Below are 15,316 nucleotides of genomic sequence, written 5' to 3'. Positions count from 1 at the left end.
CTAGGGAGATAAATAACTTAATGAGGCCCAGGGCTGGGGATAAAATTCTTTCTTTTTATGGTTGTAAGCAGAGCACAACACTGATTCATTAAGCAAAGCAGAATGAATTTGATTTTCTTTGTATAATGGCAGTGCTGTACAGTCTAGAGACATCCAGACAAGGAAATCTGTCATAGTAACAAATGTTTTTGAAGGGTGTGGTGGGTGTACGTCCTTAATGTAGTTCATGTAATGGCTTGGAAGTGGCTGATCTATATATATGAGATAAAAATAGCACTATTTAATGCTGAAATTAGTGCCACTATGTTATAGTGTGAACTTCTTCATTTTTACAGTGCGTTTGCTGCTTTTAAAAGATGGTAGTAACAAGTCACCAACACTCTGAATGCTTTTTGTTAGATGGTGTATTCTCAGAATTTGCTAATAATCTGTTGATTACATCTATTTTGACTAACTGCTAATGAACTTCATGTCTTAAAAATGAGATTTTATTTGCTTCAATTTATTCTTAATAATCTGAATGTGGGTTGTAGTGGTCTTCATTGGACTGTCATAGTATCTGCCAGTGTTTTTATAATTCTTCTCTCATCCAATTTTCTAGGATTAATGACTACACGGTATTTCTGCAAAGTTCCTATTTGTCTGGGAGAATTCCTGCTTGGTTCTGTCATAATGGCTCAGCAGTCTTTAGTATCCCCCCATGTGCCGATTGGATGGTGATACTGCCTAGCTGGTGGTTCTTTAGCATGCTGACCACCTACCATGAAACCTGGGGTCTCCTGATCTTGTTGTTACAGGTCTCAGTGGTCACTTGTCCTGTTATGAATCAGTGTCTCTCTAATGAGCCTGTTGCTTTCTTCCTTAGATTCTCCTATTTGCAGTGGCAAATATTCTTGATGCTGTGAAAATATTCTTGATACACTTTAGTCACACTTCTTAGATGACCAATTGTTTAGTTATATTTTCATGCCTCCTTTTTTCTTACCCCTTCTTCTTCCTCTGCTTCCTCAACATTTTGAGACACTTCCAGGATATGTTGTCCTGGCTTGGTACTTAGTTGGAAATGTCCTTCATTTACCAAAGCTTACATTAATCTTGTTTGCTGTGGTCTTTTTAAGAGGAGATGAGTAAAAGTAGGTGGGCCATATTCAAAATGAAATTTGCATCAACTAATAACATGGTGTTTCAAGTATTAAAGTCAGGATTCATGACTTCATAGATCAACTTCCTAAATATCAACTTACCTTACTGACCAGTTGCTTGGCCAGATTTGGCTATTTATAGGCTAGCTGTAGCAAGTTTGGACAACCTGGATAAAAGCTGGGTAAAACTGAATGGTAGTTTATGCTGTTACTGCCTTGGTCTTACATGTTAGCTACCACTTGGGAGATTGGTTATTGTTGTGGTTTGGTTTGGGGTTTTTAAATATATATTTTGTCTAAAAAGAGAAGAACATTTTTTCAAATTAATCAGAAAGGGAAGTAATTTTGTGTGACAGTGTTGTTTTAACTCTTTATCAGCAGTTACAAAGCTAATTGTCTGAGCTAAGTAGCATTCCAGACTAATGCAAATAAATTTCCCAGCATATCTATGAATCAATATGAACAGTAGCTATGCTGAATTTTAGATTACCATGTTTGACCTTCTTTTATTCAGTCTCCCCAGCAACTTGTTTTCACATTTTCCCTTTACAGGGAGAATTATCTTCTAAGCAAGTGTGTAATTGGTTACATTGTAATACTCTTTTAACAAAAAGCACTTATGTGGTGTTTTTTCTAGTACAAAAATGCAAGTCATTCCAAAGCTCTTAAAAGAAGAAAAAGTTTACTCCATAAGGAAAAAGAATTATATCACCGTGCTTTTTATTTTAAATTTTCTGCAAGTACTGTACCATGAAAGGTGCAGTATTGATTGCTCTAGTGAATTCTTAACAAGAAACAGCATCAGTTTGAGGAGAGAGGTTACTTTTACAGGTCTGTGGCATTCACATAAACTGAAGGTTATGCTATTCACTCTTTTAATGTGACTACTTATATCAGCTGGACAAAGTGAAGAAGTTATTGCCTTTTCTATCCAAAACACTGCTCCAAGACCCAAAAAGTGAAGAATATAAAGTATACTTTCCTGGGCTGTTTTTTGTTCAGCTTTGCTGTTTTGCCACGAGCATCCTTAAACATGTTGCATGTGACAAGTCAATAATGGAAATCACAGTACTTCTGGTTATGAGAGTATCAGGACAAAGGGAGGCTTTTCACTGGAGTTTCTGTCAAGATTCTTTGAAGGCAACTCCTTTGTTCTGATCTGATTATTCTAGTGCATTGAGCAAAATTGCCAAGTGGTACTGAAATCATGTTTGCTAATATCGTCATCTTATTTATCCAGTCCTCCTCTGTTTTTCTTACGTGCTTCATCTCTGTTTTGCTCTTCCTTGATTTCTCTGCCATGATCTGTGGTGCTTTTTGGCTGCTCTTAGGAGAGCATCAAATTGAGTGTTAGAGTAAAACAGACAATATTCCAGTCAGGTTCAAGGTCCAAGGAGGATGCACTAGATGCTCAGAAGCATCTTCTGCTCCAAGAGAGAGACTATGTAACTTCTTTACATATTGATTGTGTAGTAAGATCTCCTTTAAAACCAAACCAGGCTTTAATGCAGAACTTTGCCAAAACTTGCGTATTTCTTACCTGTTATGTCCTCGAATGAGATACCTTTGGGTCTTGATTTTGGGTGAATATATATAATGATATATAATGTGATGGTATTGTAATTGCAAACGACCACATGAAACAGATTTCTAATTCAGTTCAGTATAGCTGACATCCTTTATTGAGAGGATTTATTTGAATATTGTGAAATATAAGAATTTTAAGTATGTTCTTAATATTACCACTATCTAACTCAGTAGAGGCAGCTAACATAGACAATGCTGAATTTTACTTAAGCTTAGCTTAGCAGATTTGAAGACAGGAATAAACCTAGTTTTGTTTTGTCTTGGTTTTTAATAAGATGGCTTGCATTTCCACAATAGTTAACATTTGGTTTTCTTACTTTGTGATACATAAACTTGCACCAAGTTCCATTTTATCATTTGAGTTTCACTGTATCCCAAACATAGCAAGTTCTTTCAGATAGTCGTACTAGTATGTTAGAAATTAAACAAAATTTCAACATTAGATGTTAAATGAGCTGAGAAGCACTTTGTTCTGTTTCTTATTCAGGTATGTGGAGGACTCTGTAGCAGAAGAGCTTTGTTGCTCAGAGGGCTCTGATTTTCCTTACCAGAACAAACCGTGTCAGAATTGAAACAATGTTGTCAAAATTAGTTTACTTACAGCTGACCTTAATAAAAAGGAGAACTATGACTTTTGCTAAATGTCCTTGACAGAATGAGCTCTGTAACATGCTTTCACGCTGACAAACCTGGTTTCCTTCCATGAAGTAGGTGGTTTTGCAGACAAGGTTCAGCAGATGTTTTTCTGCCAGACATCAGGTCCTAGTATCATCATCTCCCATAGTATTCTTATAAACAAAACTATGAAATAGTCCACTGACTGAAGTGTGGGTCCCAAAGACTTAGTAGTACAAAGCCCAGATGACAGCCAGCTACTTGTGGCTTCCTATCAAAGCTCAATATTGGAGCAAATATTCTCTTCTTTATTAGTAAGTGAATGAGGGGACAGAGTGCATCTTCAGCACTTTTGTGGATGATAGTGATTTGGTGGGAGCAAGCAAGGTAAGAGAGAGGTCAGAGAGACTGTTGGGAAGGAGCTCAGCATCCAGGGGGAATGCACTGACATGTAGTTTGGCTAAGGTGAGCACAAAGCTGGAGGGGTGGGAGGGAGTGTAGCCTCATGTACCAGCAGAAGCTTGGGACCAGCTCTGGGACAGCAGCCCAGCTGTTCTCCTCAGCAGCTCCAGTGTGCCCTGGCTGAGCACCTGCTACACCCTCAGCTGTGCAAGCACCAGTTTGAGTGGGATTAATCCCTCTGTTGAGAACCTGTGAGACTGCTTCTCTAGTTACTGGTGGAGGAAAATCCTAATAAATGGAATTCTAAACACTCAGAAACAGGTTGCCCAGAAAGGCTGTAGAGTCTGTTCTTCAGGATACACACAGCTCCATGAACATATTCGTCCAAACAGTATATTATAATGGCCCTGCTTTCAGCCAAAACTGCTCTCTCTCACTCTCAGCTTTCTGTGTGTTGTGCCCCTCAAGAAGCAAACAGCAAAATTGGTCATTGTAATATGACAGACTCCATGCAACCTGCCATGGTGTAGGAATTAGTTTGCAATCCATCAAGTTACCCTAGGCATGATAGCAGAGATCCATGGGAGATGTGGTTGGGATGTTGACTGGATACTCTGCCTAAATGTGTCTGAGTCTCCTGGCATTGACTGAAATGAATAGAAGTCTTCTGCACTTTGGTTGCTGATGTTTATTTCATCACTCTCATGAGTTTTAGTTTAAAATCATTGTTTGTAGGTATTCATCTGGCAAGTAGGAAAACAATTTTTTTACTAATGTGTTTTTGATGTACAAATGGTATCTTTAAAATGCATAGAACATACTCCTTTCAGAGCCATGTAAAAATCAATGTCCTGAAGACACCTGTGTCTTCAAGGTGGCAAGGCAGGGGAAAAGTAAAATTGTTCCTGGAAGTAGAAAAGTTAAAATAAAGACTAATACTTTCAAATTTACTTGCTTTAGAAGCTGAACTGTAGAGATGAATGTCTAAAAATGAGTTTTCAGTCCCTTAACTATGATATGCTCTTCAGGCTTCTGGATTTGGAAAATAGGAATGTAAAATGAATCATATGATGTTACCACAGGGAGGAAGTGTCAGTCATAACGTTTTTATATGATCAGAGAATGATTGTGTATGGAGTCTTAAGTGTCAGTTGTTAATGAAACAGTTAATTTTAAGGCAAAAAAGTATGCTTTGAGAATATGTAATTCATATTAAGGGATCTACAAGTGAGAAATAAAAAAAAATTAAACTTATATTTGTTCCTGATTTTTGGATTGGTTTTTTCCTTTTCCTAAATAGACTTTGTTGGAATATGCAGAAAAGTGGAAGACATCAGAAGATCCTCTGCCTCTGCTGGAGGTGTACACGGTGGCTATCCGAAGTTACGTTAAAGCACGACCTTACCTTACCTCTGAGTGTGAAAACGTAGCCTTTGTGCTTGAACGTTTAGCACTGTGAGTATGCTTTTTTGGTTACTAAAACCAGTCTGTATGGTATTAACTTTTCATTGCCTAAATGTTTTCCTAATCCAGTTCTCAGCACCTGCCTTCCTCATGGTAGATGTTGTATATAAGGGAGAATATTTGGTTGTTAGAATTGAGGCAAGAAGGATTCCTGACCTAGGACAAGCCAACATTCCTGGCTTGAAATGCTTTGCTATTATTGATCTGCATATTATCTGAAATTTGCACAGAGTTGGATGCAGTGATTTTTTTTATGGTGTCTCGTAGAAAACTTGCTTTTACAGTTTCTGCAAGCATGTTCATGACCTCTTTTTCTTTATGTGTTCAAGGAAGCAAGCTGTTTTGTGGCTGGTGTTTCAAACAACTGTTTTGATATTAGAATAAGGAATTGTTGATTATACAATTTCAACATCAAAAATGTCTTCAAATAATATTTCTCTTTGACTTCCAGAAGCTGTATTGAACTTCTGCTGTGTCTGCCTCTGGACTTACCTGAAAATAAATGGGAAGAATTTCAGGCTTTTGTACAGGTGAGTTTAGTTCATAAAATAAAGACTGAATAGCTTTTCAGAATGGTTTGGAAATCTAGGGATATTAAGTATGTAGCCTGTCTGTCAGAAGCAAGGCCTTCAGCTGGAAATCCTACATACTCTGCAGTAATTGCTCAAGGTAATATCATTTGTCTGCATGCAGGAGCTGTGGAGAAAAAAACTAGTTACAGATTATTGAAAGAAAATTCATGTTTTAAAATATGGTTGAATAGTAACACACTTAGAGATGAAATATTACCATATAAGTCATTCTTTACTATATATGGTTGTATGTTTGAAACTTATGAATGAAAGCCAGTTGATATGGAAGGGTTTTTAGATCTCTCACAGGGCACTGGCTGGTTAAGGTTAGAGCACTGCATTAAAGGAGAGTGTTGGAACAAGTTGTGCTTCTCTGTATTTATCAGGAATATGTAGTGGGAGGTCCAGTCTACAGTTTTAAAAAAAGTAAGAAGGGGAGAGGAGAAAAGAATAATAATGAAAAGACCAGATAGAGTTACCTCAGGATTCACAGCCTAAATAATGTAGGAAGATGAAAGGCTGATTATTTTCAGAGTGAATTTTGACTAGTAATTGCCTTATATAAATCAATTCTGAAGAGATATGTTTGATGCTGAGGGGTTCCACAGCTGTGAGAGCAGATGGAAAAATAAAAGAAAAATGAGCTATTTCTTGTTGTTTTAGTGTTTTGATTATTTTAAGGACCAGTGTAAGTTGTACATTGCTACTTAAGCCACAGATTTTTTAGGTATTTAGTTTGCTCCCAAGTGTAGGTCTGCTCACAGAATTTTTTCTAGTATATAAGTGCAGTGGATGATATTTTAATTGATTTTAAGACTCCAGACTGTTTCATCACATTTGCAGAGAACTATGCAGAGAGATCTTAACAGCTAAAATCTTTCGACATGATAAAAATATTTTTTTTTCAGTGTCTTCAGTACATAGAAATTGAGCTGCTGAAGAGTTTGAGAAGATGGTTTTGTACTGGTACCAGTACAGTATGTGGACTAGAGAAATTGCTCATCCATTTTTAAAAGAGAGGCCTATTTCAAAATTTAGTTTCAGAAATTTCAGAAGTAGCCCTGTTAATAAATCTCAAGGTGAATTTGAAGTACTCAGTTTTTTTGGTTTCTCAGCTTATATATTAGGCAACAGAGGCAGAAGTAAAACCTATATAGGCTGAATGTTAAGATTGTTTTATTTTACATTTAACTCTCTATCTGGTAAGGCATTGATTTGATAACATAAGGTATAAAGGAGTATGAAAGACACATTATTTATGTCTTTTTTAAACAATACCTTGTTTTGTAAAATATATTATTCAGGTGGCTCATAAAAACTTGATGGAAAATGGCAGCCAGGAACTGCACATTTTAACAACACTTACACAAGAGAAAGGAGTGTGGAAGAACCCAATATTGTGTGGTATTCTGTCCCAGGAACAGTTGGACCCAGATAAAGGTAAAATTTAAAGTTATTTACTTCAATTTAATGGTACATTGAAATATTATTATGATCGATGGAAGTTTTTTGTTCTATATAGTTTCTGGTAATTTATAAACTGTATTAATAAATATGCATGTAGCATTTTCTGAACTATTAAGATAGTATGTTCATGGTAACATGCAAATAACTGAATGTTCGTATTTTGCATAAAACATAATCATGCCTCAAATTCTCTTGCCATTTTCTTTATAAGCTATGTGAAAGGACAGGTAATTACATACAGGTAATTTTTGATGGGGTAAGTTCAATACTAATATGCAAAATTTATTAGACAAACCCAAAAAAAAAAACTGCATATCTATTTTTAAATGGGAATATCATTTACTCAGTTATGAAATGCCAAGAGGACCTTTACTGAATATTCATTTAGACCTGAGTTCTGAGAATGGCTAACAGAGTTGCATAGGGAAGAGTATATGATCAGCAGAGGCTTACAAGGATAGTGCCCTGATAGGTTATTTTTGTTTTGGTGATTGCAGTCCAGAAATGGTATCCTTGTGTGAATAAATCTTAGTTGTTTTTTTGATTCTTTGCCTAAATGGTTTTAGAATCTGTATAAAGCATCACACATAAGCATCTGTGGCAAAGTTGCACAGTTCTTACATCAAATGAAGTAGTTTCTCTTAGTGTCTGCCTCCTTTTATCCTGGTGCCTGCTTATTTCATATGATATTTTCTATCTATTAACAAGTTAACTATTCTCATGTCTTTTAATGAATGCACAAGACCTGATTCGACAGACTGCTATCATATCTCATCTCTTCTGTACTGTCTTACATGTCTTTCAAATTTACTGTCCCATTCCTTGTATGGGAAACTAAAGGTTTATTCAGCAGTCAATATGATTTTCTGCTTCCTTCAGCATTCCTTTCATAATATTTAATATATAATAATAATATTCCTTTCATAACATTAGCCTTGCTTCTCTTGACTGAGCATTGAACCAATGTTTTCTTAAATCAGAACTAAACAAGACATTTTCTTGAGGACTAGTACCTATTTAAATGTTATGATTTTCCCCTATCATGCCTGTACTTAGGCTTGCACTTAGGCTTGTATTTTTTTCCTCCATGAAAATAATTTTGGGGGTTTTATCAACATTTTAATTTTATCTGTTATGCTGTGTTATGGACTGTTGGCATGTTTTTACTACCCTACTTTTGTCAGCGTATTTTATCATGGTTCTCTGCCCTTTTCCAGGTATTTATAAAAGTGCTGGATGTAGGCTGTCCCTGGTACAGATCCTACAGAAACCCGCTGAGAGTTTGTTTGGGTTTTTTTTCTTTTTCTATTAACTGATAATTTATCTGTACAAGATTCTTCTTTTTACTGCCAAGAGAGCTTGGTATCTTTAGGGATTTGATAGACTTCTTTTAGTGCTTTTAGAAAATAGGTTGAATATCCTTTTATTCAAATTACTACAGCTCCCTTGGATAAGTCCAATAAATGTATAATATGATTTTCAATTTTTTTTTTCAGAAGTTGGGCTTACTCTTCCCCAAGATTTGCATTTTGTTGCTTCTTTTAATTACTTATTATACACCTAATACAGACTTTGGATTTGTATGTAGTCCTCAGAGTCCCACAGAGTACTCCTTTACTAGCTTCTTCTCAACCACACTGCAGCCATTGTAACAGTAAGGTACTTGTAAGAGAGAGGTTTAATTAATATTTAATTGCCTTATAGTTGAGTCTTTTTAAGAACTTGCTCATGAATTCAGTATTGGGCAAGGAGGACACAGGACAGTAAGTAAGATTGTGACCATGGACTTCAGGAGAGCTAACTTTAGCATCTTTAAGGAATTTCTTGTAAGAGTCCCATGGGAACAGGTCCTGCACTGCTATCAGACATTGCATTGCATTGCATTTACATGGTGACTGGACCTGCTATTATACTTCAGGTTTCACCTGCATGACATTTTTTTTCTCAGGATTGCATATGATAGACAAGAAGCACTTGTATTTGGAGAGAGGAATTTTCTACATTTCTCCACTTCATTAATGGGTTACAGAAGGAAACTTCAGTAATGTTGTCTTAATTTTCTCACAACATAGTGGGTCTTTTGTCATACTGCCTCCTCCTGAACTGCCAGATAGCTTAATATGAGATCAGGACTGTTATTAATCTAGAATTGAAGCTGATCTGAATTAATAACAACTGAAAATTAGGTTTCCTGAAGTCATGTGTCTGTCTGTGCAGCCTTATTGCTCAGTGTGCCAAAGACTGAAAGTTCAAGTACACCAAAGTGTTTAAGGTTATGCCATAGCCTATGCAATGTTAAAACACTGCACTTCCATCCTCAATTTCTATAGTGTGGCTTGTGCCCTTTAACAGAAACCTGCTTTTCCATCCTCGAGGTTACCCTTTTTTTGTAGTGATGGTATAATCCTTCAAAGCTGTCATTGGTATCTCCTCAGCTGATACTGAGGGGGAGTGGAGGAACTGTCTAGAGGAAAAGGATCTTTGATAACCTTATGAAAAGCCAGGCTGCTCTTGCTTTTTTGGTATCTAATTCTAATTATCCTTAGAGATTTAAACCTGCATGCGAAGAGTTAGGTTCTTGAGTTTTTCGTAAATTTAAATGTAGTAGGGAGGCATCTAAAGAATATCTCACTGAAAAGAGGATCTGGATATAACCATCACTATCCAGAGACTGGCAAGGTGGATAACAGGCAGAATGTAACAGCCAACGTGGATCTATTTTCAGTAATTAGAGCACCTGTCACCACAAATTGAAGAACACCAGCAGCCTCAGTTTTGAGAGGAGAAAAATGTGTTTTCATCCTGGATATATTCAAAGCAGCCGTCTGGAACTTCTTTTACCCTTTCTCCAGACACTGTGCCACCACAGAGGCATCCAGGATTGATGCTGCATTCAGCAGAGTTGTGCTGAGATGTTTGCATGAAGGATTCTATGTCCCAGCTCCTGGTAGATATGGAAAGCGTCAAGTCAGTTCAGAGTCACCCATAATGTGAATGCACATGTAGACTAACATTTGAAGATGACTAAAGAGGTGTAATGGCTCAACCCCAGCCAAGCCCCACTCAGCCACTCTCTCATGCCCCCCCAGCAGCACTGGGGAGAGAATAGGAAGGGCAAAGGTAGAAATCTCACATGCTGAGATAAATACAGTACCATAGGGAAAGCAAAAGTCGCGCACACAAGCAAAGCAAGGGATGAATTCACTGCTTCCCATGGGCAGGTGGGTGCTCAGCCATCCCAGGAGAGCAGGGCCCCATCACACCTCACGGTGACTTGGGAAGACAAATCCATCACTGCAAACATCCTCCCCTTCCTCCTTCTTCCCCTGCCTTATGTACCAAGCATGATGTTCCATGGTCTGGAATGTCCCTTTGGTCACCTGGGGTCACCTGTCCCGGCTGTGTCTCCTCCCAAGCTCCCCCAGCCTCCTCCCCAGCATGGCAGCACAAAATTCAGAAAAGGCCTTGGCTCTGTGTAAGCCCTGCCCAGCAATAACAAAAACATTTCCACATGGTCATCACTGTGTTCAGCACAAATCCAAAACACAGCCCTGTACCAGCTGCTGTGAAGAAAATTAACCCTACTCCAGTCAAACCCAGTACATTAGTTTCCTGACTAGCAACTGAAGTTCTTGGAGATGGATTTTTCATGTGTATATTCACCTCCTGGCTTCATCGTCCCTGGCTGAAGCAAGGTTGATAAGACATAAAGGTGGTGGATTAATCTGTACCTATACTACATCTGATGAGGGGTCTGGTAGTAGGATTATGAGTGCTTTGTAAGGCAAATATTCTTTGTTCTCTTTAAGCCTTATAGTCTGCTAAAACGTGGCATTAATCTGGACTGGTTTCTACAGAGAACCTGTTAGTGCCTGGAGCTTATTCCTGCTCTCATGTGCCGCTAATCTGTGGATTACGTTTTCTCTGGTTTAGCCCATATATGGTACAAGTAATACCCATAATAAGAGTTCATAGTCCTTTTTGAGAACTTGGTGGGGAATCACTTGGTAGTAGGACCTGATATGCCAGCTATGGAATTCAAGAGAATAAGAGGGAAACTGTCGAAAAGGTTAGATCACAGTCTGTCCAAGTTAATTGGCTAGATTTAGTAGATTGTAGTACCACCTGTCAGATGCTATCTGCACATCTTTATTTTCCCTCATGTTCTGAAATTTTATATGAATTTTACGCATGCCTTGCACAAACATGTTTGTGAATTTTAGTAGATGAGGGAGCATTGCACAAAAATGACATTTAATATTTTTTCCAATAATTGTTCCCATTAAATGTCAGGGTTTACACTCATAAAGGTTAAGTTTTGTTAAAGATTTGTTCTAGAAAAGCACTTGTGTCTCAAAGCATTTTTATAAATTACAATTGTTATGGTAGGCTAGCAATTTGTCCACAATACTTCTGAAATTGACATTGCACAATAAAATACATTTATCAAGTATTTTAAAAATAAACAAAACCTCAGGAACCTCAAAATCTTGTCTTTAAGACTGTTCCACACCATAAACTTAGTCCTGTAACCCCAGTACTGGTTTTTGTCTTAAAATATTGGTTTTAATTCAGTTACGAAACAAATGCATTAAAATTCATGTTTTGAATGAGCTTTCAGATGTTAAACATAATGGTTATAATCACTGGGATTAGAATAAAGGCTGAAGAGCTAATATGTAACTGGTAACCCTGAGGTCTTCCTGTGTCTTGTTGAGAAGATAACAGAAAATGTGCTGATGCTTATGCAAGGTAGGCTGGCTGAAGCAGTAAATGCTAAAGGAAGGGGATTACGGAGAACTAGCAGATAGAATGTAGTGTTTACAATATTAAATACAGCAATTATAGGAATAAATCAGAGTGAAACATCTTGGGTTATCAATATATCTTAAAGTCTGAGGTCTTCCTGTATCTTGTTACAGAAATAAGGTAAAATGTTCCAATGTTATTCCAGGCAGATTATCCAGGAGTAAATGTTGTGGGCGAAGGGATTATTGGTACCTGGTAGAGGAAGAGCAAGGCTACACTATTGAATGTGGTTAGTCACAGGGTCATTTGTGGGTTGGCAGGAGTATGAGCATCTTTTATAATGCACTGGTAATGACATTAAAGGAACATTTATCTGCTGCTTAGAATGGCCTCTAATAAATACAAAAAATGTTTACTGTCTACCCATTGTCTGTTAGTGTGCTCTGATTTCCTTTGCTCCTGCATAAATACAAATCTTGTTGTAGCTTCATCGCCATGGGGAAAGGAAGAAGGAGCTCATTTGATTTGAATATGCTTACACATCAGTTAGCCATTGCTGATCATTTGTAACAGGGTACAAGGATATGGACAAATAACTGAGAAGTTGGTTGAAATGATAATTCAACCATAAATCTGAAAATGCATGAAAGATAATGATGGGGTTTAACAGGCCCAATTTCTGCAAAGGCAGTATTTTCTGCCTTAACGCCTTGTGCACTAAAGTGGTAAAGAAAACAGTTGACCTGATTTCAATTTCAAGATGGACTTTTAGTAATGTTCTATATAAGCAACTTGAAGAAGGAGAAATCATGAAATAAAGACAGTAGTGAGTCAAATAATAAATAGTATGGGAAGAATAGTATATAAATACATACAATAATACATACATACAATAAATAGTAAGAGAAGAAGCAAAGAATGAGATGAGCTTTTTTTTAAGTAAACCATGTTTCGTATTCTAATAGTTCAAGTATTACAGAGAGAATTAATTTTTTACATATTGAAATGTATGGGGATACATTTACATATGTAAATGTAAATATTTACATATGTAAATGTATTACATTTACATATTTACATACTTATTTCATCAAATCATAACAGAATTTGAAAAGTCAAGAAAATATAAATTAAGTGAATGGGCAACATGATTCAGGTGAAATTCAGGATGAGGCAATTAAAAGGAATATGATGAACATTCCTATCAAGATGTGTTAGAAATGACCAGAACTGCAGATGACCAGAAGGTTTTGGGAATACTCAAAGGCTGGAAAAAGACTCATTCAGAAATGATCAAGATTTTACTCCTAATACTGAAAGCATATAATGAATGTGCTGGTTTTCACAAAAGAAACAAAAAATCAGTAGAAAAAGTCCACTTTTTTAAAAAGATGTGAGAGTATGTTATGAAATTAAAGTGAGGGCAGTTGAAAACCATGTTGATTTTTTTATGCAGTATGTATCTACCATGTGGAAACAGGGAGGGGATGATATCAAAAGGATTAGAGAAAATTGATTGTCTATGTTTCTAGTTTTGATAATTGGCTTTAAATGTTCTAGAGGTAGAAATAAATTTCATGCTTCAAAGCTGGAACAATTTTGATCTTGAAGATCTGGATGAGACCAGAGATGCATATTTAAGATTTGGATGATTAATGTGTATTCCCTCTTTTTGTAGAATTCTTATGCCTTCCACTGAGTAACTTAAGAGTTGAGTTGTTAGTGTAGACAGAGTTTAGCTCTGGTGGGAGCATGTTTGAAAAATCCAGTACCCATCTCTTTTGAGTTTTAGACTATGCACAGTCAAATGTATACAAGATATGCCTCTTTTTTTCAAATAAGGAAGCTTTTTTCGTTGAAGAACCATAAAGTGTTTGACTCCATGAAACATTTCACACCAATAAAAAAGGGTTCAGAAACTTTTGCACTTGTCACATATATCCTTCAATAGCAAAATCTTTAAAAGGCAACAGTAGCAAAGGTGTAGCACAAGCGTACAAAGGATGTGAGAGTAGTGGCTTTGTATTGTCTTTCTGTAGAACTATAATTAAATGATATCTAAATATGTTAATATTTATATGGTCTCTCAGTCTGTTTTGTGTGCAACTGTTTAGCCAAGAAATTAGAATGAATTAAAACCTGCAAGTGTATAAAAGGTCTGTGACAGGGAATCTTTATGATAAAGAAGTGCAGTTCACCAAGAAACTTTTCCCTCATCTTTGCTTTGTATCTTTTATATCTGTTTTGATTTGTGTAAATTGTAGGGGTTAACCATGATGAGTAAATGCAGTCTGTTAACTCTGTAACATGCATATAATGTTTTGGCTTTTTTTTTTTTTTTTTTTTTTTTTTTTTTTTTTTTTTTTTAGTGAATGAATTTTTAATGTCAGAAGGCCCTGTCCTGCTGGATATGCGTATTAAGCACCTAATGAAAACAAAGCAATTAGTGCAAGCTACTGCCCTGGCAAAACTCTGCTCTGACCATCCAGAAATCTGTGCGAAAGGCAATTTCAAACAAACCTACCTGGTCTGTCTTTGTTCAGGATCACCAAATGAAAGGCTAATGGAAGAAGTAAGTAAATAATGCAGATTTTTTTTTCTTAGACTTATTTCTTCAATGATAGTAAAGTCACTAATCATAAGCTGGTGTTCTATAGAAGAGGTTTTTCTTTTAAAATATGATCTAAAATATTTTTGGTATTTTTTCTTTTCATTCATGTCACTTTTAAACTGAGTAGTAGTGACTCAAAACACTCATGGAAGTGTATTATTAGGTCATTAATAGGCATTTTCTGGCTGTGCCACAGCTTTGTGTTTGATTTTGCTTGAAGTATTTTAAAACTCTGCCTCGGATCTCCTTAGTAAAGTGAAGTTAATAATTTTCCCACTCTTATTACTTGAACTATATTGCTTTTTGTGTATACCTAGTACATAGAATGGGGCCCTTTAGATGCTGCTTGCAGTTCAGAGAATAAATGTAACTTCACCCAAATTCCTGGGTGTAATTGAAGGTGAAATCAGATCTTTGATCTGCTTTGCAATAGAAAATCCTTCTAATTTAAATACAGAAGTCAGAGGGGAGATGACAGCTTTGCTCTTTTGCATTCTTTCAGGTGGCATCTTCATTTCTCATCCCACTCCAAAGTTTTAGCTGAGCCTTTTCCCTCCTTGAAGGAAAACTAACTGCAAATGTCACTTTTCTTGTCTGCCAATGTCTCTGCTGTCTTTTTGTTGCTGTCATCTTTTTATGTTAAATATTAAGCATATTGCAATTGAACGTAAAAGGATAAGAGCTGTGCATTGAATAGAGCTGGAAAA

General features: G+C 36.5%; 1 protein-coding gene across 3 annotated transcripts in view; it reads left to right on the top strand.

The window, feature by feature from the left end:
• ZNF292 (zinc finger protein 292) overlaps positions 1–15,316 on the top strand; it is a 51,109-nt gene that overhangs the window by 21,858 nt on the left and 13,935 nt on the right. For all 3 annotated transcript variants that reach the window (XM_053937045.1, XM_053937044.1, XM_053937047.1), the window contains exons 2-5: positions 5,047–5,201; positions 5,662–5,740; positions 7,087–7,222; positions 14,368–14,570. In XM_053937045.1, the coding sequence (XP_053793020.1) occupies positions 5,047–5,201; positions 5,662–5,740; positions 7,087–7,222; positions 14,368–14,570 (573 nt within the window). The remainder of the gene's footprint in view (positions 1–5,046; positions 5,202–5,661; positions 5,741–7,086; positions 7,223–14,367; positions 14,571–15,316) is intronic.

The sequence above is a fragment of the Vidua chalybeata genome, chromosome 3 (assembly GCF_026979565.1).
Source record: "Vidua chalybeata isolate OUT-0048 chromosome 3, bVidCha1 merged haplotype, whole genome shotgun sequence".
Classification (NCBI taxonomy): domain Eukaryota; kingdom Metazoa; phylum Chordata; class Aves; order Passeriformes; family Viduidae; genus Vidua; species Vidua chalybeata.
Note: the sequence above shows the minus strand (reverse complement) of the source record. Positions and strands in the feature narration are given on the sequence as shown.